At 38.0% G+C, this 25,414-nt stretch overlaps 1 protein-coding gene across 5 annotated transcripts in view; it reads left to right on the top strand.

The window, feature by feature from the left end:
* The window catches only part of LOC134534052 (ankyrin repeat and KH domain-containing protein 1), a 125,165-nt gene that overhangs the window by 28,095 nt on the left and 71,656 nt on the right, over positions 1 to 25,414 (top strand). For all 5 annotated transcript variants that reach the window (XM_063372023.1, XM_063372022.1, XM_063372020.1 and 2 more), the window contains exons 8-16: positions 1,279 to 1,374; positions 3,286 to 3,475; positions 3,901 to 4,075; positions 4,512 to 4,641; positions 8,519 to 8,734; positions 10,278 to 10,565; positions 20,312 to 20,497; positions 21,517 to 21,709; positions 23,534 to 23,775. In XM_063372023.1, the coding sequence (XP_063228093.1) occupies positions 1,279 to 1,374; positions 3,286 to 3,475; positions 3,901 to 4,075; positions 4,512 to 4,641; positions 8,519 to 8,734; positions 10,278 to 10,565; positions 20,312 to 20,497; positions 21,517 to 21,709; positions 23,534 to 23,775 (1,716 nt within the window). The remainder of the gene's footprint in view (positions 1 to 1,278; positions 1,375 to 3,285; positions 3,476 to 3,900; positions 4,076 to 4,511; positions 4,642 to 8,518; positions 8,735 to 10,277; positions 10,566 to 20,311; positions 20,498 to 21,516; positions 21,710 to 23,533; positions 23,776 to 25,414) is intronic.

Raw genomic sequence — 25,414 nt, 5'->3', positions numbered from 1 at the left:
GAGGAGAACACTTTACTCAAGAAACACATATCTGTAAATTAAGAATTGGCATGTAATTAATTTGAAATCAGACAAATTGATGAAAACATGAAAACCAAGTTTGGTTGCCTGAAAAAATAATAATTTTTTCCCTTCAGATTTACAGTGAAGTTTTATGTATAAAATTTTGTGGCATGTAATTTTTAGTTGACGTGTTAAAAAGGTTTTTTCTTTAATTTCAGTTACCTACTCTTAATTAAATTTAACATGAAATATGTGATGATTATTTGGTGAAATATGGTATTAACAGTGATGAAATAAAGCAATTTTTGAATTGCACACAGGTAATTAAATAATATTGTAGAAATGGACGAGTTGAGGTTTTTTGGCATCGAGTCGAGTGGAGCCAAGTTTAGAAATTCATATTTCGAGTCGAGTCGAGTTAGAGCCACAAAATTTTTGAAGAGATCTAGTCAGTTCGAGTTTCTTAATTTTATATATTTTTTTGCATCAAATATGATATATAAAATATTACTACATATCCATTGATATAAGAATTGTGTATCCAAGATGCATCTGCATTATTTAAATATTTAAAATGATTAATTAGCAAATCATTATGTTATGTAAATATTTAAATGATTAATTAACAAATCATTATGTTATTTAAATATAAAAAACTAAGCTTATGTGGTCTATCATGTTTCGATTTTTTCTCCATGTAAAATCCACTTAATATTTGTATCAGTATTTACTTTTCCCGAAATTCGTATGCCGTTTTTGGCTTCTCACTAGTCAGTGTTGCAAACGTCGAGTTATGTAACTTCTCAATGTAAATACACTTTCCGCGGCAAGATTATTCGCCTGGAACTGTTACAACTACACGAATATCAATATGTTTAATAAATAAATATTTAATGCATTTGATTTGGTGATCAGTAATTGATTGCCAAATAAAATGCATGAGCATTGTTATTATATTTTATTCAAACGAATAGAAAGTAATTTTATCTTAAACGTTATTGACACACAGCGCTGCGTAGCGGAGCACAGCTAAATTTCATGGATAAAACGACATTTTCGAAAAATTAATCCTAGCTAGATCAATTTATCGCCCCCGAAACCCCCTGCATACTAAATTTCATGTAAATCATTAGAGCAGTTTCCGAGATTCAGATTATATATATACAAGAATAGCTCATTTAAAGATATAAGATATAGCACGTGTTTAGTAACATTTTATTTCTGTGCATAGTTGTTTAGGAAGACACTGTAAGTGTTAATTTTTTTTTCTGTCAGGAGCATAAGACGGATGAAATGCACACTGCGCTTATGGAAGCTTCAATGGATGGCCACGTGGAGGTAGCAAGGCTGCTTTTGGACTCCGGGGCCCAGGTTTGTAGCTGCAAGATGCTTGTTTTAGAACCATCAAAACTTGTCTTTCTCAAACCTCAGCTCTGTAGTTTGTTTTCTTGGGTCAATTCTTAGGAGAAATTTTTTATTGGTTGGTTTGGTCTGATTCTGTTTTACATAGAGAACCTCAGTTGTGGTTCCGGTTGCAGTTTTGGCGAAGATGCATTCTTATTTTTTAGTTCAGCATTACTTGCACTCATTTATATATGTTTTTCCTACAGTTCAAAAGTCATTTTTTGATGTCTTTTTAATTTTAACTTGCTTTGTTCATGTTGTAGTATGCCCATTAACGTTTGAATGGCTGGGAATCGTAACCTTTAAATCAAAATGGAAAAAAAAAAAAAAAAACTACATAACTAGTGATAGGTCAGTCCCAGTTCCTGGTTCTGCAAGTTCTCTGCAAAGTAACCAGTACTGAGAACAGTAAATATAATCCTGGTACCACAGAAAACTTATCATCCAAACTTTTCCCCGTGAAAATACACTAGACCTTCGGTAAAATTTCAAGCAAGACCTATGGAAAAAGTAAATACCTTAAAAAATCTTAAATTAAAATAGACTGCTATTTTTTAAAGGTGTCTACTACTTATGAACCATAGGTGTTTGCTACCACTTTTTCAGACGAGATACGTTCAGGTATCGTTTTGCAATTTGATTAGCTTGTGTATGTTTCAAATGTTGAATATGAATAAAGTGCTTTTTACAATTGTGCCTGTGAATATTTTTACGTTACTGTTAATAGTCGAGTTTGAACTGCTAGAAACTGCATGTTTTCGATTGTGTGCATGTATTGATCAGGTTAGAGTGTAATGTTTTCCTTGAAAATAGTTTAACCTCACGTTTGGCACATGGACATGTGTACAACAGCAATGAAATGAGGAAACTGGGAAAAAAAGGTATTTTTTGCTCGACATTTTAGGTAAAACCACAATCCCGCCCAGCTCTATTAAAAACTTTACTGATAATGAGATATTTTCTGTTTTGTGTGGTGTGTGGTATAAGTTAACAATAGATTTAATGAAACAAATTATTGTCACTGCAAATGAAACATACACACAAATATTAAAAAAGTACATTTTAAATTGGTTTATTCATTGGCAGCAACATGTTTTAAACAATAAAACTTAGATGGACTGCTTTGAATTATTTACCTCAAAATGGATTCATGGTTGCTCGTCTGTGTTAAAAGTATAATTGATTGGAGAGAAAAGTTACACATGTTTTAGTAATTTTTACTCTTTTCAAAATACAGTTAAAAATCGAAATATGAAAACAGAAGTACCCATCTGCCCTCAGAGCATTCATTTTGTATTAGGATATCTTGAGCAATTTCCACATTGCATGATATATCTGAAGCACTGCACAATATTGTGTCCAGGTAGATGAGGCCCTTAATTTGTTATTAGTAACTAATTTTTACATTCCTGACATTGATCCTTTTCAAACATACAAACACTTGTAGATATTTGTATTCAGAATGGTTCTTTCCTAGACATATTTATAATGTTTTTGTTTGGATAAGTACATGATTTATCAGTGAAAATGGCACTATTTTGGTGATATTAATATTAAGAAATATCTTGGCATATTATTTGTTGAAAAATACACTTTGTTTATGAATAAAAATTATTCTTAATACATAATGAAAAACAGTTACACCGAAATATCCTGTTTTAAAAACGAAAGGGTCTTAAAATAAAACGATAAAATCTGGTTTCTACTTATATTGTACAAATCCCTACAGCTTAAGAATCAGCTGTCGCGATTCCAGATAGAATCGGTGGAATATCATTGAATGATTGACATGCATATCTCTATTTGGAAATTTCAGGGAAATTAGATTGTGATTTTCTGCAAGGACAATGACTGAAAAGCCTTTGTGCATGTCCACAGGTGAACATGCCCACGGACAGTTTCGAGTCCCCGCTGACCCTCGCAGCCTGCGGGGGCCACGTGGACCTGGCAATGCTGCTCATAGAGAGGGGTGCCAACATCGAGGAGGTCAACGATGAGGGGTACACTCCGCTCATGGAGGCTGCGAGGGAGGGCCACGAGGAGATGGTAGCACTGCTCTTGAGTCAAGGTCAGTTTCCACTCTTTCTCCCTCCCTCCCTCCATCTAAGTGAGAGATTGGTGTATTGAAAAGTTTGATTTATATCTTTAATGTTGGCTAGTGGGCTAGATGTATTTTTTTCCCCCACACATAATCGGATATCTGATGAATAATTTGCTAACCGAATGTTCACATTATTTTTTTGAAATTGGAAGTTTTGTTCATATGTCGTGATTAATATTTTTTTTTATCATTTTCCAATTTCCCTAGAGAATGCAGTTTTACATCAGCTGCTTGTTATCGTTGCAAATGTATGACCACTAATAGTGCCGTGAGTAATTTCAGTAGTTACTCAAATACTGCTGTGAGCGAAGTGTTATCTCTTGTTTTCAAGAGGTGGCTGGTTGTTCATGAATATAAGAGACCGCAGCAGCTTGTGTGTGGTCTGCCCGCAGGTGCGAACATCAATGCACAGACGGAGGAGACCCAGGAGACGGCGCTGACGCTGGCCTGCTGCGGGGGCTTCGCGGATGTCGCGGACTTCCTCATCAAGGCCGGGGCGGACATCGAGCTGGGAGCCTCCACGCCATTGATGGAGGCGGCTCAAGAAGGCCACCTGGAGCTCGTCCGGTAAGTCGCTGTTAACAGTCCTTAACAGAGAGAGGCATTGTTTCGTCTAGAGACGTACAAGACTGTAAAATCCATATAAAACTAAACAATTAATAACAATTCACTCGCGAACAACTCAATTGGCAGCAAGCGTGCATGATAGCACAACTTACCGCCATGATGGTTCAACAACAACTGTTGCTTCGTTGCCAGAAGCTACAGGGCTGCCCACCTTGGCAGGCAGCCAACTTGAAAAACTTGGCGCTGCTAGCAAGCAGCGCGGGAAGTTTAAAATTCAAATGTTTCCAAACACTATAGACTAAATTACACACAATATTTACAAGTCCAAACAGGCATTGTAACATTTTAATTATTTTACTTATTTCAGTGTCTTGGAAGGGTAAAAATTGACTTGGGTATTGAAATTAATATATCTCTTACTTTACTCTGTGAATAGGTACTTGTTGGATGCTGGTTCGGCGGATGTCCATGCGCAAACGCAGACTGGTGATACTGCGCTCACCTATGCCTGTGAAAATGGACATACGGACGTGGTAGATCTGCTGCTTCAGTATGGAGCGAACTTGGTTAGTGGGTTATCTTCTATAGTGCTTTAACACTAGGGATGCCAAACTTGATTCTTGAATTTGCAATCAATGTTTGCAATCTTTTATGGTTGACTATCAAGAATTTGGGGGATCAAAGCCAATTTTTTTTGACTAATTATTTTTTTTTTTTTACCACCTCACCCTCAATTAGTAGAGCCACGATTATATGGTAATGCGCGATAAAACGAAATAACACCGAAAACCACTTGAAAACACGAAATAAAACGAAATTGTGCGAAATCCGCGATATGTCACGAAAGTTCGTCTATCCTGATTATTTAGGTTTCCCCCCCCCCCCCCCCCCCCCCCATTCTGTAAGGACAATTCACTACCTTCAGCACAGTCAAATATTTCTTACAGTAACTAGCAGCCATATATATTATATGCGACGGTGATTTATTATAGATTTTAAAATGAAGTCTCGGAATTAACGTAATATTTTCTTTAAACGGTAATCTTGTGTACCATAATAATTTAAGATGTTGATAACTATGATACAATGGCCGCCGTTCACTTTCTGTAAATACAAAAATAACAAACGTCCAAAATATGTTTTTCTAAGATTACGTTTTTAATCATTAAAATATTACACACTAAAGCGCATTGCTTTTACTGTTTGTTTGAAATAAAGTACGTATGCTACGAAAATATAATTAACCCTGCTTAACGTAACGAATGTAAATAATAAATAGTATATGTTTATGTCGGTATTAATTTTCACGTACGTACGTTGGTATTCGGTATGCGTTTGTATTCGCATCTATTCTCCATTGTTTTTATCTTTCCAGCACGGCAAGTTTTTGCGTATTGAGAGGTTAAATTCTTCCTATGTGATTAAATTTTTTTTGATAATGCCTAAAACTAAGGTTTCTGCCAGTGACCGATCGAAAGAATTTTCCAGTGAAGGATTTTATATCAGTGATAAAATTTTAATGTGCAAATTCTGTAACTGCAGGCTAGACTACGAGAGACGCGATACGCTTGTGAAACATGTCGCGAGTGAGAAACATAAGCGTTTGAGGCAAAACTCATCTGTTAAACGACATCCTTGTCTAAGAGTATTTAATGCCATTGATTTGCGGTTCAACCCAAGAAATGTGAGTTGGGTTAGCAAAGAAGATGCAAACCTACAGAAGTCTCTGCATAACTTGCCTTCTGTTTCCCATCTTCCCATTGATACATTCATACATGGCTATGTTGCTTTCAAAAAAATAATTGAGGATGAACTTTCATTGACAGAAACAAGCCAAATTGATGTTGCAAAGGTACTTTGCTCCCTTAAAGGGGACTACAGTGAATTTGCTCAAGCCAGTTTAAGGGCAATCTGGTTCCCAACATCAAATGTTGATGCAAAACGTTCATTTTCCAGGTACTCACTGGTAGATAGTGACAGAAGACAACGTCTCACTCCAGAAAATGCAGAAAATTTAACTATGATAGCATTTCAATAAAACCATCTTAATAGTAACTTTGGAAGTGCTTAATTGTGTAATTTTGTAGTGTATGTGATTGTAATTAAGTCGTGAAATTTTTAGTAGTTATTTAAAAGTTTGAATTTATGAATTGGCAAATGAACTTAATTATCTATGAATTTGCAAATGAACATAATTGTAATTAGATCATGAGGTTTTAGTGTTTATTAATATTTGTTTTAATAAATTTGCATGTCGTACAGAAAAGCAAGAAAATTTTGCCGTCAGTATTTTGAGCAAAAAAATAAAACCATATAACACCGAAATCTTTATTTCTTTACACCGAAATTTGTCTTAAAATAACACCACAAAATCTTGACTATCAATTAGATGTGAACAGATAGCACACACCAACTGCAAGTTTCTTTTAGTCTTTCTCTCATTCTCATTAGGGGTGTGCGGGAATAGGTTTTTGTACTGCGGGAAATTTTCGGGAAAAATAAATTATTCCCGCGGGAAACGGGACGGGATCGGGAAAATTAAAAAAAAAAAAAAAAGCAAATTTTTAATTATAATATGAGAAGATGGCCATTTAAACGTTTCTTGCAAAGTTAGTTGTTTTTTTGCTTCTATTTCTTTTGTCTGCTTCACTTGCCCTTTTTTCAGCGGCGACTTCATATTTTTTAGCATCCTCAAATTCTTTTTTTATAGCCAGACGTGCTACCATGCTCGCATCTCAAAAATTTTTCACACGAGACACACTTTGCCAGGGATTTACTGTCAGACGTTCAAAATACTTCCAAACACTTTTAGGTTTACAAGTAACAAGCTGATCGTTTGCGACATCCATTATTTGTAGGCTGCTAGTTTGTTTTAATATACAACGGCAACGAAAATAGGAACAGATACTTTGCACAAGCCTTAATAACGTAACGTCAGCCGACAAAGCCCGCCAAACTAAACAGTAAACAACTATTTTTTTCTCCGAAAGCAAAATAATAGATGTTTAGATACTCGTAAGCAGTGGTGTAAAGCTACGTGATTTCATATTTTACAAAGTGCCAATACAGTTCTCTACATCGCCACTGCTATCAAGTAATGAGAACGGTTACGCTTCGTTATGTAACGCAAGTCTAGTATTTCTTATATCTTTGGCGAAAAGGTTGGATTGCGCATGTGTTTTGTTTGTGTCTGACGACACACGTGGTTTTAGGTTAAGTATTCGATGGTGACGGCAATAACGTTATATAACTGACTATTCACGTATCTTGCAAATTTGTACCCTTGAAGAAATATATTTATGAACGCATACAATATTTAAGGTACTTCATTAACGATTTTTATATTCTAATTAGATATGTGTAAACGATTATCATAATTCACTGCACACCACAGCTGTCGCTGCGATCGGCATACGTTTAAAATATGTTTTGCGTTTAAATAGTACGGAAACCCTTAAAAAAATGTACGAATCCATAAAAAACATTGTTGTAAAAACAGTTTGAATTGATAGAAAACATTTTCACATGATTAGTAAACATTTGTAAATTTTTAAACAATTTCCCGAAAAATTCGGGAGTAATAAAATTCCCGCCCGGCATTTCGGGAAGCCTATTTTCCCGACTTTTTTCCCGAAGCGTCGGGATCCCGCACACCCCTAATTCTCATCCACCATGGACTGCAGATGCAACAAAATTTTAGAACTATGGGCATGCTCTGAGCTAGTCGCACATTTTACAGCAGCAGATGTGCACTCAAAAGACCCATGGCCACAATTTTTTTTCAGCAAATACTAGAAATCAATAATCATGCCATTTGTTTAAAGGTTTAGGGAGAGACAGCTTACAAATAAATTTAAAAAAAATATATCTGCCATTAACTGTAGAGTTACACGTCAGAGGAATTTGTGACACGTTTGAACTTTTAAAACAAGTAAGAGAAAACCTGGAAAAGTCAGGGAAATTTTTGAGATAAGCTTGTTTCTGCATTGTTTAGGTTTCTTTAATTGCCATTTGTTATTAAAAAAAAATGTGAGTTTAGCTGTAACCTTTTTCAAAATTGGACGTAGTTATGCAAAAAGGAACCAACCCACAATTTTGTTATATTTTATTTGAGAATATAAATTAAAATAGTACAAGGTTGATCGTACCGTTGTTGCTATTATTATATCGGTATTTAGACTAGACCATTAAAAATATTACCCACATTATGTTATCAATACGAGAATTACAATTTATTATTAACTTTAAACTTCAAAATACTCAGAATAGGTTTCATGTGGGTTAGTTCCTTTTTTGCATAACTACGTCCAATTGTGTCCACATGTTTACCATATTCACCCGAATACGTGTTGGAAAAAAAAAAAGGTGCCCGGGTGTGTGGAAGAGTGCTGAAACATGGCGGCTGAGTGCTCAGACAGGGGCTGTGCGATGTGTCGGGGGCAGGAGCACGAGTCGGAAGGGGGACGCACGCCGCTCATGAAGGCCTGCCGGGCGGGCCACCTGTGCACCGTGCAGTTCCTCATCTCGAAGAGCGCCGACGTGAACCGCCAGACCACCAACAACGACCACACGCCCCTGTCGCTGGCGTGCGCCGGCGGCCACCTGGCCGTGGTGGAGCTGCTGCTGGCCCAGTCCGCCGACCCCTTCCACAAGCTGAAGGTGCTCCCATAACCAGTCTCCATAACTAGGGACCGGGAAAAATTCGCGGAATCCTTTCGCGATGTGCCAGAATGCGAATGATTGTATTTTTTATGTAACTTCTGCCATCGGTTCGCTGTCAACCTGGAGGACTGTTGGGCCGATCAATTGTAGACCCCCTCGGTCAAAGAAGTACCGAATCACGAGTCTCCCAATTGAAGACGCCTCACAAGTCGGCAGCCGATGAACAGGCGACGTTTGCCCGAGTGTGCGCGAATTTTTCCAGTCCCTATCCATAACTGATGCGTTAGGCACAGGAAAAAACAGTGTTGTTTTCATTTAAAATTTAACTATTTTTTTATGTGCGCCTTTATATGCATACAGTGACAAAATGCTTATAAAATAACTTCTTACTGATTTTTTTTTTTGTTTTTTTTTGGAAATGTTCTATTTTAACACATCTAATACTAAATTTGCAGGAATGTTCTAGCTGTCCACGATAAAATTATTCTTCAAAAGAGCGTAATTAACTTTTCAACATTAGCTTCTTTTTAGTTTTGCTGTATTTATGAGAGCTGTTTCATTTCGCCATTATGAGCTATGCACGTGTCCTCGTTTAAAACAAGCAACAAATTAAAAAAAAAAGTTGAGTTTTGCCTTTTGCAGTACAAAAACCAGTGGTATAAGTGGCTCAGTTTAGAGGCAGCGTGTGTCATTTTTCAACCAGGGTCTTTCCTTAGTTGACAGCCCATAAAGTGAAAGGTTTGGACATCTGCGAGTTGGAGTGGAATGAGCACGAAACTGCATCACAACAGGGTTTGTGGAGATTTGCCAATAAAATTGTTGGGCATGCGAAAAATAATAAAAAAATTTGTTTTTGTAAATTAATTTGTGAAAATTTTTATTTCATTAATTTTCTTCTTTTTTATCTACTGCTTTCAAGATACTTTTGATGAGAAAGTCTTGAAAATGAAACAACATAACTTAACTGAAAGTTTATTTGTGTTGGAATTTGTGTGAAAGGTAAAATAAATTAAATCACATTTCAGCCTTAAAGTATTACTAATCAAGTTATATTTCTAGTTAGTCATTATCATTATTATTTTAGGTCTTTACTTATGATGCTTTTGGCTCTATTTCCTCTATTGTTTCACTAAAACTAAGTGTTATTTTTCATTATACGTTAAAAAATTTTTTAGCATTATGTCTTTTACTTGTCGACAACTCTATCTGCACAGAACAGCTGTTCTCTGTTCACCCCTCTCTGCCAGTTGCCACAATCTATGATTTTGCCAGAATTTTTTCGTTGAATTTTTTAAAAAATTTTATTTTTTCAAATTAAAATATTCAAAAAATTACGAATTTTTGTTTCATCAAAAGTGCAGTTGATAATGAATGTGTATTTTCATACTTTTTTTTTTACTGACAAGAGATTTACATCTAAAAGTTAGTTTTCTAATTCCCCCCCCAACAGAACAGTTAGTGTGTTCTGTGGTAATTATTTCTGTCAGGTGTTCAGTTTGTTGATATTGTCAGTGTAAGACTCCTTGTTGTTGGTGTGCAGGACAACTCCACAATGCTGATAGAGGCGGCCAAAGGCGGCCACACGAGCGTGGTCCAGCTCCTGCTGGACTACCCTCACTCCATCATGATGACGACCCCGGCGGGACTCCACGAGGTGCCGGACGCCGTCCGCCAGGAGGACCTGCAGGTCGGCAGCCCGGGGGTCGCCTCCGCCGCCGCCACCACCGCCGCCACCACCACGCCCGCCAACCTGCCCCTGCTGCGCAAGATACGCTCCTCCTCCAACATCATCGGCGAGAGCAACCTCACGTCTGCCGAGGTGCAGCAGGTACTGTTGTCCATAGGAGAGCTTGAGTGCAGTCATTTTAAAATAACCTGTGTTTCAGTGAATTCGAAGACATTAATATTAAATTGGTAATGAACGTTTTGCCGGTTCCTCCAGGGGCATCCGAAAATAATATCTTCCCGTCATTTAAGCGAACACTGTTCAAAATACAATTATAAGCTATCAGCTGGTCATCCACTAACTCAGGTTCGTTTTCAGAAATTGTTCTTTATTTCAACGAATTTCTTCCGGAGGACCATAAATATATTAAAAGTCTGATTTAGTGATTACAAATATGACAACGAAACGATAGCCAAATACAAAACAAACGATCCGACTGTATGCGGCCCGCCATCTTGCCGAACTGTTTATACGACCCGCAAAAGGGGCACAAGTAACACTTCACACAACAAGGACATAAGTCACAAAGTCCGAACATTCCGCCCCCGTTGTTAGCTCCAGGTAACAAACACAAAGGTATATACAGCAAGGAAAAGAAAGCAATTTGTTACAGATTACATGATCTTGTTGAATTCTGTCCTAGATCATAACCATTGTCCACTGGCAAAGGGCACAGCTTAATCAGCGGACGTTGCAAGACACTTGTAGCAGTCCGGATAGTAGCCACCCGGGGAATTCGGTCTGGTCCTGGGTGAAGAGCTTCAATTCGAGCGAGACCCCATTTGAGTGGAGGGGTGTGCTCATCTTTGATCACGACCAAATCTCCAATCTTGGGCTGACCACCTGGCTGTGTCCATTTGCTTCTCTGCTGGAGTGAGTACAAATATTCCTTTCTCCAGCGTTTCCAGAAATCTTGAATTATACGTTGGACCAGCTGCCAGCGATTTAATCGGTTAATGTTGAGGTGGGTGATGTCAGGTTCGGGTAATGATGTTATGGGCTGCAGAATCAAAAAATGAGCAGGTGTTAGGACATCAAGTTCTGACGGGTCTGAGCTGATCTCACAAAGAGGACGAGAGTTTAAGACCCCTTCGATGCGAATCAGGATGGTCGAGAGCTCTTCATAAGAAAGGATCTGTAAGCCAATGACTTTAGTTAAGTGGCTTTTAACAGACTTCTTGCCAGCCTCCCATAACCCGCCAAAGTGCGGTGCTGCTGGGGGGTTGAAATGCCATGCAATTCCTTCCTGACTCAGCTTATTGCTCACTTCAGTGTTATGGGTTGTCTGTCTTACCTACTGGTAGAGTGCTTTGAGTTCTCGATGAGCTCCAACAAAATTAGTTCCACAATCACTGTAAACGTGGGCTGGCCTTCCCCTTTGAGAGATGAAGCGAGAAAATGCTGCCAAGAACAAACTGGTTGAGAGATCAGAAACCAATTCCAAATGTAGGGCTTTGGTGGCAAGACAAACAAACAAGCATAAGTATGCTTTTGTGGACTTGCAACCACGAGTGCGAGTCGTGGTAACCTGAAAGGGCCCACCATAGTCCACACCAGTATGGTGAAAAGCAGTCACTTGTTGGACTCTAGGAGATGGAAGTTCTCCCATGGTTGGAGTGAACGGAGAGGGTTTAGTGCGGAAACACTTAATACACCCACGTAAAACCCTTTTGATGACAGAGCGTGCACAAAGAATCCAGTATCGTTGGCTCAGGATGGCTTGCAAAGTTCGAGGACCAGGGTGCAAATGTAAACAATGAAAATGATTGATTACCATTAACGTGAATGGGTGATCTTTGGGCAACAATATAGGGTGTTGAACAGAATAGGGAAGGGATGCCTGACTTAACCTCCCTCCTACACGGATGATACCCACATTATCCACGAAGGGGCACAAGCGCCGAATTTGATGAGAACTGCACTGCCCCTTGTCCAAGTTAACCTTATCAGCTGCAAAGCATTGTTGGGCATGTCTGATGCAAACTTCCAAGCCCCTTTGCAGTTCCGTAGTTGTCAACGGTCCCAGAGAACGCCTTTCCTTAGGTTGACGACAGTTGTTTGCAAACCGAAGGCAGTAAGCAACAACACGCTGCAGCTTGCTGAAGGAAGAGAATCTGGCAACAAATTCTAGGGATACCTCTGTCACACAACTTATTGCTGTAAGTTTTTCTTCACATGCAATGGCATCATCAATTACCACACTACCCAGGGTATCGTTTGGCCACTGGCTGTGAGGCTGTCTAAGCCATGGGGCTCCAGACCACCACAGAGGATGATCAATAAGTTCTGAGGGCAACAAGCCACGGGATGCACAATCTGCTGGGTTGTTTTCAGTGCGAACATGTCTCCAGAATTCCTTTTCAGTTAAGTCCTGTATGATGCTGACACGATTTGCCACAAATGTTTTCCATCGGTGGGGTGATGATGCAATCCAATGAAGAACAACTGTTGAGTCTGACCATGCATATACTTGCATGATGTCCAGCACCCCCTTGTATACATTGGTCACAAAACTGATTAGCTTGGCTAACATCACAGCTGCACACAACTCAAGGCGAGGCAAAGAGATCCTTTTCACCGGTGCTACTCTTGATTTTGCCATCAATAGTGAGACCTTGATTCCACCATCTGAAAACATTGATCTGAGATAGATGACACACGCATAGCCAACCTCTGAACTGTCGCAAAACCCATGCAGTTCATGAACAGCTTTTACTGAGCCTGATACACACCGAGGCAGTCGAAGTTGTGACAACAAAGACAGTTCAGACTTAAAATCACACCACCTACATAAGACCTCTGGAGGAAGCTGTTCATCCCATCCTGCTCCAGTGAGCCACAACAGCTGTACAAGAGACTTGGCATACAAGAGGATGGGCGTCAGCCATCCAAGGGGATCAAAGATCCTGGCGATATTTGAAAGAATTGCCCTCTTGGTGCTTGAGCTGTTTAATGGAGTCATCTGATAAGAAAAACAGTCTGAGCTAGGGTTCCACTGTACACCAAGAACTTTCATCACAGCTGGCTGTTCTTTGTCAAAAGACATAGATGCTGGGGATTGTAGCTGGTCTGAGGACAGCCATTCAAGCACTTCACTATGAGTGCTGGCAAACTTCCTGAGATGGAAGCCACCAGCTGCCAACAAAGCAATAAGTTCCTTTTGAAGAGCAATGGCTTCTTCAACACTATTGGCCCCTGTGACAACATCATCCACATAGAAATCAGACTTCAAAACATGAGCTGCTTGAGGGAAGTTACATTGCTCATCTTGGGCCAGCTGATGCAAGGTGCGAATTGCTAGATAAGGGGCAGATGAAACTCCGTAAGTAACAGTCTGCAAACGATAGTCCACTATAGGATCCGTTGGAGAACAACGCCACACAATTCGCTGGTAGTCTTGATGCTCCTTGTCCACCATTATTTGCTGATACATTTGTTTGATGTCTGCAGTGAATACAACTTTGTGTACACGAACCCGAAGCAGAATTTCTCGAACATCTGTCTGTAATTTGGGTCCGGTCATCAGCATGTCATTTAGACTCACGTCTCGCTGGGTCTTAGCAGAAGCATTGAAGACAACGCGCAGCTTGGTGGTGGTGCTTTCTGCCTTGATAACTCCATGATGAGGAAGATAATAGGCTGACTCAACATCATGCAATGGGTTGGCAATGACCTCCATGTGACCACTCTGCAAGTAGTCCTCCATGAAGGCCTGGTACTCGGTACGCAGTCCAGGTTGCTTGACCAGACGGCGCTCCAAGGCCTCTAGACAGCGAACAGCGTGTGCTCTTGAGTCTCCAAGTATTGGTTTAGGTGAATGGAATGGAAGGGAAACCACGTAACGTCCAGAAGGTTCTCGATGGTGAGTGGTTTTAAATAGGGATGGGGCGACCGAATCCAATATCCGCCGAATCCGCCGAATCCTAGGGATTCGAAGGTTCGGCGGGTCTGATATAGGATTCGTCAAAGGATTCGGTTTTTACTATTTACGGGAAAAAAATACAGTAAAACTCGCTTACGAGGTCCCGCATGGTAGGTTTTTCGTATTAAGGGTTTAAATCGCCCGAGGTCTCATCATTTACGCCATTAAATGTGTGACATAATGTCCGTTAAAATTTTTTCTGAAACTTCTTGTCTCAAATAATGGCACACGTAAATATAAAGAAAAGACAAATGAACAACAACATACGAAGAAATATGGATGATGTACCATAACTACAGTACAAACCCAATAGTTATTTTAAGATAATTACCATAAAAAGAACAAGATTCTTTGTAGAATACCATAATTACTACAGAAGCATGATAGCTACCATATTTGCACTATAGTTACCGTAACAACTGAGATGTATATTTACCGTGATAGTAATGTATTATTTATTTATGACATATTAAATTAAAGAACATTGTTAAAAAAAAAAAAGGATGTTAAACTTTGATATGTACGGTTGGCACATGTTGCTAAGAAATAATGCGATCTGAAAGAATGCAGTACTACTACGAAAAGTGAAAATGGTACTTGTGGATTTTTAGGTTATGGCAGTCTCTTTCGTTTTTCAGTAATATCGGCCGAAAATTAACGAGCGTACTGTATCGGAAGTCGGCAGAAATGCCGATTCAACTAAATATTGGCAAAATCGGCTTCTTCAATACAGCTCTACATTTAATGACATGAGTAAACATATTTCAGACTTCAGGATATTGAAAAAGACTTTAATTTCCATGTAGGTTTGTTGTGTGTATATTTTTTTTGCAAGTGTAAATGGAATGAAGTAAAATGTTTTTATTTTTATTACTTTCAATTGATTAAACTTTAATGACCAGTTACAGATATTTATGACACTAATTTTTAGGTTAAGCAATTTTACTAAAGCATTCCAGCCAAGCAGGTTGCCAGCGAGAGACACTTCTCTTTTGCTGGAAACACTATCTCCAATCGTAGAGCTAATTTAACTCCTGAACGTGCAGAACAAATTATTGTTCTGAATGATAGATTAAAGAATAGAATTTAATACTCTGTGACATCTCTCTCAGAATTATTGTGCTGAAAAGTGGAAATGTTGAAACAATGTGAATGTACTTTTCAAACAACATGATTTTTGGTGCTAAGTTTGTTGAAGCTCAGTAAGGACTCTAGAAAAATTGACAAGGGTGAAATTTTTCCAAAGATATGTTACATTTACACAAACATATACTTGGTTATGTTAGTTGGATGATATCAGTTACTAATGAACCAATGGAAACAGGTAAGATTCAATGGAAAAAAAATGTTTTTTTTTTTTCTAGCAGTGCAAAATGTAAACACACTCTGTAAATAGTTACCCAAAATTAATAAGCCCACTTCATTTTAATACTTTATTCAAACATGATATTAAGTTTAAGATAAAAATAATTTCCCAAAAGTGTAACTGTACCACAAAAGCTCAAGCTCGGCTCGAAGTAAAATTCTTAGGCTCGCAGACCTCTAGCTTATTTATAGAAAAAATCCTAACCGCTAATCTGTACTTAAACTGAAATTTCTCAAGAAAAAATTGTTGTCTTTATATACACTTATACCAGAAATGTACCAATCTACATGTGATAAAGTCAAGGGACTTTTAGTGCAAGCAGAATACATCTCACTTACATTAGATATGTGGACATCATCTATTAAAAGATTCGGGTTTGGGTTCGAGATTCGGCAATTCCAGTCGAGGATTCGAGTTAGGATTCGGATTCGAGGAAATCAGGATTCGCCCCATCCCTAGTTTTAAAGAAAGCCTCACAGGCTTCATCTTCTGGCGATAGATGTGCACAAGTGGGGAAGTCCTCTATTTCCCAAAACCTTTCAACCACAGTTTCCAGAGATGGCGGAGGGCACATAGTCGATACGAAGAGAGTGACACTATGGTTGGTTGGTACAATGGGACTGGGCACTTTACCCATAAGAATCCAACCAAAAACTGTATCCAGTGCGACCGGTGAATCCACATTTTTTACTAGCTTGTATATATGGAAACAAATCTGCTCCAATCAAAATATCAATAGAACTTGAAGTAGCAAATGTCGGGTCAGCCAAATTCAAATAAAGTACATGATCCCACATGTCAGAATGTACAGGAAATGTGGGCAAATCTGCAGTTATTTTCGGTACAACATATGCAGCAAGTGGCAGTTGTGGGTTTGTTTTGCCAACTGGTTTAATGCAGCATTTAACTAATCCCTTTGCTGTGTGTAAGGGAGCTTGTGATAGTCCATAAATTGGTAAGAACGCCTTCTGACGAGTCAACCCCAAAAGCTGGGCACAATGTTCAGTTATGAAGCTCGACTGACTGGCTGAGTCTAAGACTGCTCGAAAATTCTGGTAACCACCGACACTGTCTTGTACATCCACCAAGGCAGTGGATAATAACACGTTTCTGGGTTCTGATTGACCAGGTCTCTGAGCTGTAGCCAATGCAACAGCTGGTGTAGGTTTTATTGCTGCAGATTCAGGTGGAGAATGCTGAAATGAAGTTGCTTCTTCTTTCAAAAGTGTATGCGTGTTGGCTTCAGTGAAGTGCGAAAGCGAGTGATGTCTACTCTTGCATGAGTGACAGCTGGTTTTTGACCAACACTGTTTCATTTGATGAGATGCTCCCAGGCAGTTTAAACAAAGGTTAAGTCTCTTGACAATCTGGTAGCGGTCTTCTGGCTTGCATTGTACAAACTGTGGACATTTGTAAAGTGGGTGGTCACTGTCACATACACTGCACTTTACAGCAGAATCAAATGTGTTTCCAACAAACAGTGAAGTGTGTTGTGAGCGAGACTGAGATACAGTGCTATAGTTTGCCTGCCTTACTCGATACCCTGACTTACTGGAGGCTCCAGACATTGCCTCCGAAGCCCGGCGATGACTTTCAAGGAAGGCTAAAAACTGAGCAAATGTAGGCATTTCTGTGTCACACAGAAATATGTAGTTCCCATTGTTGACGTAAATGGTTATCTAGCTTCCTTTCCAAAAAATGTAGCAAGAGTGGGTCCCAAGAATCTACTGCTAGTTTCATAGTACGCAATGCAGCCATATGTTAATTTAACACTGACACCAAGACACTTAATGAAGCAGGATGAGCAAGAGACACTGTAGATGCCTGCATAATTGCATCAATGTGGTGTGACACAATAAGCCTGAGATTTTTGTATCTCTGTTCAATCAAATTCCAAGCTACTTTGAAGTTCTCATTAATCAATGGCAGGGATTGGATAAGAGAGAGTGGTTCTGGTGACAGTGATGTTTTAAGGTATGATAACCTTTCAATATCGTTCAAGTGAGCATTGTTTACCACCAATGTGGTAAAGAGGTTAGAAAAATTAAGCCACTCTGTTGGATTTCCTGAGAAATGTGGTAGTTTTATAGCTGGAAGAGTTACTTGAGATGGGTTGTGCGACGTTGGTGCTTTCGTGCCGTCATGCAATTTATTCTTGTTGCATGTGGCAATGTATATTGCCTGAACACGATAATACGTGTCGTCGAAAGCATTTAGGCGATCACTGTGCTGTTTTTTGTTGAAATCCGGGTCATCTTTGAGCAACATCTCCAAAGACAAGTGATCGTCTTCAAAACAAGTACGCAATTGTGACAGATCACGACACGTTGCGATAAACAACTCACGTTGCGTATCGTCACTCATCACTTTATCGGCAAGTGCATCGGCACGACATAACCTGTTTTCCCCACGCTCGAGACGAATCTTTAACACTTCTGTCTTGTCATTCATTTTGCCGTTTGATGCACAAAACAGAAATAAAGGGAATGAAAGTTTGACAAATAAAGTATTCACCAACACTGCGACAACATGAGGTCAAAAAAAAACGCTATCACAATAGATGAGCGTCACGAGACACGACACAAATACACGCACAATTACTGGTAAATATCTGGCCCGTGTGGACCAAATGTTCTTTATTTCAACGAATTTCTTCCGGAGGACCATAAATATATTAAAAGTCTGATTTAGTGAATACAAATTTGACAACGAAACGATAGCCAAATACAAAACAAACGACCCGACTGTATGCGGCCCGCCATCTTGCCGAACTGTTTATACGACCCGCAAAAGGGGCACAAGTAACACTTCACACAACAAGGACATAAGTCACAAAGTCCGAACAGAAATATAATCACTTAATTTATTTATATCATACGGTTTCCGCAATGCTTCTTCCAACGGATCAATATTAATATTTGAATTATCCCTATTTGATGCTGGAAGCCCGAATTCAGTTAAAAATTTATCACACATCTCATGAATAATATCTTCAATCATTATAAGTCCTTCATTGTACGTATATAGTATCATTATATTGTAATGGAATCTATAAATTTGTGAAAGTAATGAATGGAATGTCACCTAACGTTACTAAGGCGAAGAATCTGTAGTATTAAATTATCTGGCTGTATAAAATTTTAAAATGTTTTGTTCTTCTGAGCCTAAGTTTAGGTGTTTAAAAAAAAAATGTAGGTTCATGGCAGCCACATGGATTTAAAGTGAAACTTCAGAGATAATAGGAATATGAAATTTTTTTACAGTACTCTATTATCTGAAATCCTCGTAATGTTTTGAAAACAGACATTTTATTTCATAAAATTTACAGTAAACTATTATCACGTCCACATTTGAATCACATTCTCATTTACCGTAATTTACTTTTGATCATACCTGATAACCATCTACAAAAACTTGAAACAGTTCCGATGTTTCTGAACATCTGATAGAAAATTAAGGCCAAGTATTTGAAACACAATATGGCGGATTTCTGTTTCTTTTTTAAAAACTGAGTTGGTTTCATTTAGAAAGTAGAGTGTTTGGCAACATTGTTCATTGCTGCTCTCTTGAAGTGCATTTTCAAACATAACCTAACAATACAGTTAAAATGTTTACGTTCGTCAATAGTTATAATAAATTAATTAAAAATATGTTTAATCACATTGAGTACTTCATTTAGTAGTAGTTTAAATTTTTAATGGCGTTTATGAACGAGTATTGAATTTACATTTCATAGATAGGGCTTTTGTGTGTTTTTGTGATATATTTTTGTTTTGTCTGGTCAATACAAATGCAAAAGTTGCTGTTTGTTATGTGATATAGATTGTGATGAAAACATAAAATAATTTTTTTATAATTTAAAAATTTATTTGCAGGAGGTTTTTACTATTAAAAAAGAATTGGTTTTTTCGAAGTATCGCCCTGAGCAGAAAAATTACTTTCCCGAAGTTTGGGAATCGTCTCTTTCTCGTATATTATCCTGAGTTTCAGTACCCCGTTCACCTGTAGTTCAGTTTTGCAAATTAGGAGCTGCTAAACCTTTGCAAACATATGCAAATGTATGCGAACCCATGCAAAACCATGTATTCATTAAAAAAAGTATTGGGAAGTAAATGAAATGATGCACTTCTGTTGCTATCTGTAACGGGCTGTAAAGATGTTTCAATTCAAAACTTTTTTTTTCTACCCTGCGCCATTGATCAATATTTGTTAGATACATTACACACAATTTTTCAGTTACCTACTCGCTTTCATTGCCGTGTGATTCTGATTTTACTATACTGACTAAATATGAATAAATTTCCCTTCAAAAGATCTACTTAATTTATGATAGGTATCCATTATGTGTGAAGGAATGAATGATCCATAGAATTATATTAAAAAATATATATATTTTCCAAGAATAAACTATTTTATCGTCCTAATATATTTTCAATTAAAATGAGGATTACTCTTAGTGGTAGATGCTTTAGTAAATTGGTTGTACTCGTTTGTAAAAAAAAGTGGAAATGGTCTGGTATGATATTAATGGTTTTTGAATTTCTTTTGTGTAAACTTAAGGTGCGCAACCAGCCAGTTGTGGACGGTACTGCTGTCCCCACTTCCCCGTCCGTCCTGCTGCCCAAGGACGACAGCAACATCCTGGACAAGGGCAGTGGGCTGGTGCTGGGTGACGGCGACAGGGCGGACAAGCAGTGTCGGGAGGAGCAGATCCTGCACAAGCAGCACATTCTTGAAGAGTTGGAGGTAGAGGCCACTCCAGTGTTTCAGGGGCACTACGCAACCTGCGTTAACCTCATAAGATTCAGTGCTATTTTCATTTTGCTTATAACTAATTAACTAATATAGATTTCGAAATGATGCTTGCTTGATATGTAAGACAACGATGCTCTTATCCAAGCCCCTTTCTTCAAAAACGTGCATAAATTATGGTTCAAACCTAGACAATACACTTATGCATATTAGTAAAGATTAGTATAAAACCATAATTAATGTTGAGTTCAGTTGAGTAGTGCAAAAATTCAAGTATTTTCAAGTCGAGTAGTCAGCATTTTTTTTTTCTATACTGAACTAACAGAAAATAGTGGTACAAAATAACACTGTACATGATATCTCATGATTATTTTTTACTCAACTATCATAGAGCTAACTGCGTAATAGCATACAGTCTCTGTATACAGTATTTATATAGTAAAACTCACTTAAGACGTTCCCGCATTATACGTTTTCCCAGTTATAACATTTATATTATTATTCCCTTGGATCACTTCCATATAGCCCTATGTTAATTTTCCCCATTCAAAACGTTTGCATTTATAGATGCTTCCCGCATATAACGTCCATCATTTCAGGAATAAAATAATGGAGTGGGCAACTTTTGCCCCCGTAGTAACGGAGGATGAGGTCATAACACAGTGCCATTATTGTTTTATGTTTCAATTAGCTGAGACAAAGTACTCAAAGGCTTAACTTGTGCTCATACAATTCTACTGGAGTCAAGTGTATGGTGTAACCCAATTTGAGGGGCCCCCTTACCATGACATGGATTATCTGGTTTTTTTTTTTTTCTGGGGTTCCAATAATCTGGGCATCGGTAGGTCCCAATTAAAAACAGATAAATCAAGAATTTACTGTATTTAAATTTAATGTAAAATTAAAAAAAAACTGACATTGACTCTTCTTTTTTGTGATAGGTGGGTGATTCATGTGCTGGCATTTGGCTTTTCTGTGTGTGTGATAAAGGATATTGCATGATGTGTGTCCAGAGGGTAGAGCGGGAGCTGCAGGTGAAAGGACCCAGCCAGCTGCTGCTGACGTCGCCTCTGGCCGACAGTTCCTCGCTGGGGGGCCTCAGCATGGGGCAGGTGCCCGGGGTCGCAGTTTCCACCACCGCACTCATACCAGGCATGCAGAGTCTTGGTCTCAACATCGACCTCAACTCCCAGCCCGGCATGCAAGGTGGGCCTTCCTTCTTTGAATTGTGGTGTAAATTAGTTTGTAATGGAGAGGGGAGTTATTATATCTCGACAGCCCTGGTTGTGTAGTGAATTGTTACACAAATGCAGTCCAGTCACCCTATGTTCCTGTGCATGACTGTGTAATGTAAAACCATATATTTATGTTTTTTTTTTAGCTGTAGTTGGATTATATATTGTTGGAGACCTGAAAAATTGGTGATTGCGACAAACTCGTAAAAGAACTCAATTTGTGATGCTTGTACTTGAAATGTGAATTTCTATAATCCCCCCCCCCCCCCCTTGCTACCCTCTCCACATTTTATTTTATACAAATAGTAATTCATCATATGAATGTTAGATTTTCACAACTTTCTCTTCAAAAAGTGTCACTAAAACAGTGCATTGTAGAAAGAAAATTCTTAGAAGTTGTTCCAAACTTAGTTCTAAACAAAAAAAGTCCCTCTAATTTTTATTTCTAACCATTTTAATTATACAGTAAAACCTCATTAATAATAGACACACACACATACTCTCTCTCTCTCTCTCTCACTCACGCACTCACTCACTCTCTCACTCTCTCACTCTCTCACTCTCTCACTCTCAAAAACACACACACACCATTATTTTGAGAGGTTGGGCTTTGCCAGAAAAGGGATTCTTTCATTATTTCATGTTTGTAATATTTACTTGCTTTTATTAAATACTTATTAAATATGTATTAAATTTAGTTTCTCTGAAAATATTTTGTTCTGAGGGCATTTTTTTTTTTAATAATTGCATCTAGTGACATGAGAAAAAAACGATACTACTTGGTGCTAGGTGGCTTTTTTTGTGGTAATTATGGTGGGAAGTGCTATTTAAGAACCGGAACTGAACCAAGAACCAACTAAAAAGTAAAACTCTCACATCATTAGATGAAAAATTTAAAAAATCTATTAGTTTACATTTTTCCTTCACTAGTTTTTAAGATCCCTAAATATGTACTACATAAAAAATGAATTTAGTGTCCAGTGTATTTTTTAATTAATTAAGATTGAACAAGTAAAAATTATTAGAAAAAATATATAATTGTTAAGTAATTAAAATCATTTATATTTGTACCAACAGATCTAGCTACTAGCCTACAGAGAGATTTGGGCTTTCAACATCCCACACTGATTTATTTTTAAAAATTCATATTAATAGTTTTGTAATAAGACAGTGACTAACATAAATTTAAACTATGACACCAACAGAAAGAAATGGAAACCATTTTGTCAATCAAGTCTTTGCAATCCCAGCTAATAAAACTAGTATATGGGTTTGCAGGGTGTCCGTGTTCTGGAAAATCAGGGTAGTTGGAATTGGCAATGGAAATTCGGGTAATTTATTTGAAATCCTGGAAAATTCATTGAAATTTCTCACTAGTAATTTGAGGGGAAAATGTCAAACTTAAGCAATCATTGTGCATTGTCAGATTGTTTAGTGCATACTGCATATTTGCACACACTATAAAATTACATATGCAATGTTCATTTTGAAATAAAGTGGAACGGGAAATAGGCCAGCTGTGAGATAGGTGTAGACAGAAAAAAATTTCAAAGGAGGTAAAATATTAAAAAAAAATAATTATAAAATTAGTGAATTTATGAAAATGGATCAGAGATATTCAAACAAATTTTATTACAGAGTAGTGTAGCAGCCGCAAGTTATGAGGAGTTTTTAAAGTTGGTCATCCGGTGCCTTGCGAAGCAAAGATTTTTCTTCCTGGTAGTAATACGTATGAACATTTTTCTGACTGTAAAACCTGTACGGCGATGATTGATCAGCGTGTCGTTGATTGCAGGTATGGCGTGCAGTCCTGTGACGTCGGGCGGACTCTTCCACCAGGGAACTGGCAGCACAGTGTCTGTGCACAATGCATTCTACCTGAACAAGGGCCAGCAGCTTCCTGCGGGGAGCACGTGCCTCCAGCAGGCCCCGCTGGCCTTGACGACTTGCGGGGAGGTCGCGACCACCCCTGTCTACCCTCCGCTGCCTCCTGCCACCCAGCCCCAAGTCATCAGCGCTAGCTCCGATGTTGTACAGGTCAGTCCCCTATGCCACAGCTCGAGGTCTTTCATCCGACATATCTGTTTAGTGATTTTGCCAGATTAATTGAAGATCGCGTAATTTAAATGGGAATACCAAAGTACAGTTCAATGGTATTTAAAACAAGTTGTAATAATCTGCTCTTTAGTACGAAAAAAAATATAATTGAGCTTTACTGTTAGGAAAAAAACTCCCTAAATTCACATTGTGACTGTTATTCCAATTTCTTCTTTGGCAAATTTTTGTGTAAATGCAGAGCTGCCAACCATTACGGATTCAAAACTGAATTACGGAACATCGTTGGTTTATTACGGAAACGAGGCTTTGTGCTGCACGGTAATAGAAAAAATTCCGTTTCTGCTGTGCTGTTTCGTGAACGCAGTTCAAATACATCGCGTGGTTGCGCAAATAACGGAATTAGTATGTGTGCTCATGTGCTGTCGAAATAAGTGGATTAATTCTCGTGTTTTGATATAATAATGGGATGGTATTACGTCCGTCGTATGATACAACTAGTACATATTCTCGGACTTTTCGTATGTTGGCTACTTACATCATGATAATTTTTGTATGGTACTTTGGCTAACCTGTGTTGTTTTAATTTATTTCTTGAAAGCCATTTTTTTCATCGGTGTTTTTGTCGTGTCTATAGACGTGAAATTTTTTTATGTTTTTCGATAGTGTTGTGTTTTTTAGTGCCGGTTGTAGAAATAAAGCGTGTGACAGAACAAAAGTGTACCTGTGGGAAAAAAAAGAACGCAATTCTTCAGTAACTATTCAAAAGAATGGCCATGCTTCTCGTCTTCAAATATTTTGAAACACCACGCGTTTTGTAATGTATGCATGTGTGACTTTTCGATTGCACATGGTGCCGAAGGGATGACTGTAGACGGCATATTGAATCAAAGAAACATGCAGAACATTTGATAGTCATGACGAGCAATAAATCTATATACAGTAGAACCTCGATGATACGTTCCCGTTTCATACATTTTCCCGTGTCATACGCCGATTAATTTTGGTCCCACTGAAAGTACTATATTTACAATGGTTTACTTTCCCGGAACATACACTTATAAAATAAATAATTTCCCGTTTCATACGTTTTTACGAAGCGGAAAAGTCCTAAATTCACAAATTTTTTTGTTATATTCCTCCTGATAAAATACATTTTAATGCTTTTATTTTGAAAAACGTTCATTGTTTACCTTTGCAAACGTAAGAAAATAACTTTATCGCACCATAGATATGGATAGTAAAAGGAAGACTGTGCACTTCGCTAGTAGCATCTATGTCCAGCACCAAGCGAGACTAGTGGCGCAAACTAGCAATGATTATGAAAATGGTGCACGCACTTTACCAACGCACGGATCTCATATTTTGTGTAGTCCTTAATCTTTGAACTGAATATACCCGTTTGTTATTGTTTTCTTACGATCGGATTGTTTTGTATTTTACGTTTCTCAATTTAAAATATTATTGAAAAATGTTATGTTGTATAAAGTTGATGTAAAATGAAACAAACAAGCAAAAATTTCTGAATTTTTTTTTACAATAGCCTAATTTTTTTAATTTCTAATTTAGGCTTGGTAACTTCCTCCCCCCCCCCCCCCCCAAGAAAGGACTGCTTTACTTG

Source organism: Bacillus rossius, chromosome 7, assembly GCF_032445375.1.
Source record: "Bacillus rossius redtenbacheri isolate Brsri chromosome 7, Brsri_v3, whole genome shotgun sequence".
Taxonomy (NCBI): domain Eukaryota; kingdom Metazoa; phylum Arthropoda; class Insecta; order Phasmatodea; family Bacillidae; genus Bacillus; species Bacillus rossius.
The sequence above is the reverse complement of the archived record's forward strand: the minus strand, read 5'-3'. Positions and strand labels throughout refer to the sequence as shown.